The 5,301-nt window shown below is 43.1% G+C and overlaps 1 protein-coding gene across 2 annotated transcripts in view; it reads left to right on the plus strand.

Annotated features, from left to right (window-relative positions):
- Positions 1-5,301, plus strand: part of cdin1 (CDAN1 interacting nuclease 1) — a 42,720-nt gene that overhangs the window by 18,029 nt on the left and 19,390 nt on the right. For both annotated transcript variants that reach the window (XM_057059187.1, XM_057059188.1), the window contains exons 7-11: positions 890-969; positions 1,216-1,265; positions 3,003-3,070; positions 4,197-4,262; positions 4,470-4,575. In XM_057059187.1, the coding sequence (XP_056915167.1) occupies positions 890-969; positions 1,216-1,265; positions 3,003-3,070; positions 4,197-4,262; positions 4,470-4,575 (370 nt within the window). The remainder of the gene's footprint in view (positions 1-889; positions 970-1,215; positions 1,266-3,002; positions 3,071-4,196; positions 4,263-4,469; positions 4,576-5,301) is intronic.

Raw genomic sequence — 5,301 nt, forward strand, 5'->3', positions numbered from 1 at the left:
AACAGATGTGGTCCAGCCAAAATAAGAATGGCGGCACAAACATTTGGAGGAGCGGTAAAATAGAGCTAATAACAGGCTTAGTTCTGCTCAGTCTTTTCTTTTTTTATTTCATAAGGTTGATTTAAAAAAAAATGTGCATGCTGTCGTGCATGTGATGCTCCCATAACAAAAGATTCTAAATAAAACAATTCTAATATTGAAATCAATTTAATAGCCTTGAAATGATAAACTAAGCCCTTGTAACTGTGCACCATCATTTTCTTTAAATCAATGTTAACAAGCCATCTTAGTTTAACGTGTGTTCTTTGCACAGTTGTGAGGATGAGCCTGGGAATCTCTGACTGGATGGAACAGGCGCCATCCATGCTTGAAATGTGAATAGAAACATCCCGGTATCGTCTGTAATGCTGCACATCTGGCAGGGCCATGTATCACGAAAATGGCGAGCCCCGGCCATTTCGTCACACAATGATACAATCCATTTAATCCAGATCTTTTTAAGAAATGATTTAAGGAATTTTTTTTATTTTTTTTTGCCGTCGCAGTGCCAGCGAATCAATCCGTGACGCTTTCCTTTCTGATTTATAATGTTAGAGCCCGAACGTGGATGAGAGATGCAGACTAGTCGGCGTTGGGAGCATAGATAAACTACGTGCAGCATCTGCGCCATGGACTGAAGCATTTATCTATAGAAAATCTGTATCATCACTGGGCAGCCATTTAAAGAGCTAATATGGATGCTGGGAATTGTGTTTTTCGCAGCGTAAAGGCTGTCTTATGTCTTTTTTAACATCTGCTTGCACAATGCAGCCATTAGCTTTATTAGATTAGAAAATGTACATACTAATGGTCATAGGTTTTTGCATTTCTTTTTCCTCTTTGTCCACAGCTTCTAAGACGGTCCTCAACAGCATGCTGAAGGAGCCATCGCTGATTCCAGACCTGATCCTGGCCCAAAACATCCAACAAGTATGCCTCCTAAACATCAATCGCCGTTTTTTAAATTACATTTTGTTATAAATTCGATACGATGTGGTGCCTCCTAGATGACATCAGCTGTCTCTCTGATGAGGTCGTGTTAGTGGCGGCCGTCATGCCCGCCAGTCTCTGCCACATCCTCCTGTGTTTTCACCGTGTGGGCTCCCCTTTCCTCACCTCCCGTCTCGCCTCCCACCCTCTTCATATCGCATAATATTTCTTCCTGCTCTTTTCCAGTGCACAGTAAACGACTGCTGTTATGGACCGCTGGTGGACTGCATCAAACAGTATCCTATCCCATAAAATTTTAAGCCTGAAATTGACGAGGAGCTATTGAAAGGGATGGAATGTGTCTGGCTTCACCTGACATTAAAGTTCTGCTTCACACTGGAAGCGTTTCATCCCCCCCAGCCCCTCCCACAGAGGCACAGGCTGTGAGGGGATGGAGGGAGGAAAAGGAGGAGGGGGCAGACTCGTCTAAATGCATCCTCACGTGCGCACAGTAGATCAGATCCAATGTTCTGTGATGAAAGAACAAAAATCATTCATAAACACTGCATTGGGCAGGGTGGTATTTTATTGAAATAGCAGGGTGTATTTAAAGTACCAGTATGCACTTTTTATAAAAACATTTTACTTTCAGGTGAAGGTCGATTGTTCTTCAGCACCACGTAGAGTTCAGTCCCACTTTTTAACTCGATCATTAAATCTACACTTTGTTATATTCATATCTAATTAAAATGTTTTTCCCTTTCATTTGCCTTTAAGATTTTAGAAGGGGGGGGGGTGGAGCCAACTCGGGCCTCAGTTGGAGTCTTTTTAGGGCCGAGCAGCTGGGTAGCAGCGCATCTCTTTCCTGGGGGAGGAGATGTATTTGAATGGGCGTACAAGTGTATGTCTGTATCTTATTGTGTCTAGCCCAAGCTTTCATGTGCTCGCTGGGGCTGGGTCATTCCCTTCATAGTCAGTCAACCCTGTCCCATTCTACCCCCCATCCACGACCCCCCTTTTTAACTTTTTTCTAGCAGTCCTCTCATCAGTGTCACTCACTCCATCATTGGAAGTTCATAATAACCTCCCACTGGGGAGCATTCCCACTTGAAAGGAAGGTTCTTTTCTCACCTTTGTAACAGTCTGTTTATGTATTTATTATGGCTGTCCAATGATCACACTTCTAATTAATCACAAGGTATCTGATAGATTATAATCTTAAAATGTGGTAAACTCTTCTTTGCTATTTTTTATTGTTGTAGAGATGGAAAGATAAGTGAGGAACAACAGATATTTAAGCAACTGCCGCTACTCTCTCTGTGCAAGAGCAAGTTTTGTATAGATAACAGCCTACTAAGGATTTAAAGAGGCAGCATCCCATCAGTCTTTAAAATTAAGCACCAGCTATAATGTGCATGCAAGCATTCTCCGTATTTTGCCATAATGTGCACATTTTTAAAAGCATCACGAGGAGAACTGACAATAAATACGTTATAATGTAGGAGAGACTTTGTGTTTCTTGTAATTAGGTAGAAAGTAGTTAAGTTGCACACTGGCAAACGTCCACTATTGTGCAGACCCATATCAGCCCCTGTAAATGCAGGGGTCCTTTATTTAGTAGCCAGGAGCCAGGATCGTCATTCAGCATGACATTTATTCTTAAAGCATTTCACTTCAAGGATTTTAGGGGAATGACTGGAGCGTCCGGTCCAGACGCATTATGCATTTTGCCAAATTGGCATTTGTTTCATCTTTCTTATTTAGGTAATGCACTCAGGAGATTCGTTGTTAAAGCAGATTAAGGTTGACCGAAAACTCTGTGCTTGCACTATATGTTCATAAAAGAAAAGTAACTTCTAATTTGCATAGTAAGTTAATTGTGAGGGGGATGCAAGTAACAATGTTCCCGGGGGTTTATGTGCTCTTTTTCGAATGAATTCACATACGTAGGCTTTACATCTATACATTGTTCTGGCCGGGATCCTTCTGCCAAAACACTGCTGTGGCTGCAATCCTTGACTGTCTGTTCTCAGTGCTGTGGGCCAAGAGCACGAGGTGTTGCTCCGTGACAAATTAAAGGAGAGGAACCTTTCTTTTCTAGGTAAGTTACCTTGCCTTTTGGATGGCTTACTAAACAAATGCATGGAATTAAAGGATTTAATGGCTGGTGTTTCCCATTGGTGCCAACAGAATGGAAATGTTGTCAGATCGGTCGCAGCGAATCATTCATGGATTTGATGTTCATTTGGTAGTAATCTCTGTTTTTATAATAATTGTTTCTTTTTATGTTCCCTTTTCCTTTAACTTTCAGCAACATTAAATCAAGATAGTGTTCAGGTGTGAAATTATAAAAGGGGATATCAGGACGATCCCTTCACCCTCCCTTAGGTCAGAAGAGTGATGAAGGGTAAAAGTCATTCCCTCTGCCATTAAGGCCGTATCATTTATTTGGACCGGGAGTGCTGACCTTTCCCCAGATGTGCACGGAGGAATGTCCTAAAACTGTCAGAGTTTGGGCAACAAAAGGACCAGTGAAACAGCCCCACCACATCTGATAAATGAATTGGTAATAAGCGACCCAACAGCAGGGATGGTCCATTAATTTTAATCAAAGGTGGTGTAAAAAGGTGCTCAGCGCCACTGACACTGTCAACTGAGTAGTATGAGCATCCCACATTACCACACCCGCGATGGACCACAGGCCTCTGGCAGCCTCCCTGACCCCACTTCCACCCCCCTCTTGGCTGATTCTTCCTCCTCGCTACCACCCTCCATCTCTCCTCAATTCCCCTCCATGCCCCATTAGTTGAGCTTGGCTGGAGACAAAGAGGCAGGCCCTTGGAACCGAATGACCTGGTCAGCCCGAGATTTAATGGAGAAATCAGGTGTTGTTGAGATAATGGCCGAAGCGCACCAGAAGTCAAGGACAATGGCTCTGCCCCGCGTCAGGCAGGGGTCAGGCTTACACAGTCGGCAATGCCAACCTTGTCCTCTCGCTTTATATTTCACAAAGCTTCGCCGAACTGCAAAGAGCCGTTTCTGTAAGTGATCTTTACAGGCCTTTGTGCAACAGCAGCAAATACGCGGCAGATGTGGCTCATGCTTTAAACGTGCTCACTGTCCTTTAATGTTGTTTCTTCTTCAATAATGATTGATGTAAAAGAAAAAAAGAAAAATCTCCCGATGTAAGCGTCAGATGGTAAACCGCTGCACTTTATCGCCCTCAGATGAAACCCAGCTGAGAGCTATGGGCTACGACAAAACACCTGATATAATCCTGGAGGTTCCAGTTGGTTAGTATTAACTTCACTTACTGGATGCCAATGTTTCTGAAGTGCCTGTTAGGTGTTAACTTGTAGAGCTCGTAAAACTGGGAACAGAACAGATGTTTAAGTCCATTCCCGTTTGACTGTGAAGAATGATGTAGTTGTCAGATCCCTTTTGGATCGTTTTAAGAGGTTTTCTTGTCATTGATTGGCTATTTCCACCCCTTTCTAAAGCTGTGGAGGGACACATCATACACTGGATAGAGAGCAAAGCATCGTTTGGAGACGACCACAGCCACCGCAACTATCTGAACGAGCAGTTCTGGAGCTACTGGAACAGGTCATTCTTTGATTTCTTACATGATTCATTTGCTTTTATGCCTTTTTCTGATTATTGTTAACATGTATCTAGCAACAGTTTCCCTTTCCTGTAAGGTGAAGGCCAGAACACCTCCAAATATATAGTTTATTTTTACAAAGATATTCCGCAAAATGTTTCAGTTCTCATGATGGTCACAGTATTACAGATTCACTCAGCCTGATCTATTCTCATTGATGAATCAGAAATGTCTTTTTTTAATTAAATGGCAGCAGAATTGGCTGCCACACAATGTGTCAACAGTCGTTAGCCCGATCGTTTAGTGCAGTTCTCACTGCTGCGCTGGCTCGGTTTCAAACTGAGGTAGACGGCTTTTGTTGCACGCTGAGAGGAGAGTCGGGGTCGCTCACACGCGCTCCCTCCCTCCGCCGGTGAAAGGCTCCAGCCATGATCTGGAATGTTGTGACATGATGCTGGAGAACAGGGAAGTTCTGGACCACAGGCCCAAATATACTCTTCATTTGTTTTAATTTTCTCGGTGAACACTTGATCCTCAGTCAGAAGTGGATGTCTAAATCTATCAGGGCTACAATACTGGAGGGAAAACCGAACATTTCAGTTTGATTTGTTCCCCAAAAAAAAGAACGTCTGTTGTCGGGATGTTAGTGAGCGGTGCCAAAATTCCAGCTTGTGTTCCAGCTTATCTGATGTAGACAGTGATCTGATAGGCAGTATCAATTCTTTTTT

This window comes from Takifugu flavidus, chromosome 16 (assembly GCF_003711565.1).
Source record: "Takifugu flavidus isolate HTHZ2018 chromosome 16, ASM371156v2, whole genome shotgun sequence".
Classification (NCBI taxonomy): Eukaryota; Metazoa; Chordata; class Actinopteri; order Tetraodontiformes; family Tetraodontidae; genus Takifugu; species Takifugu flavidus.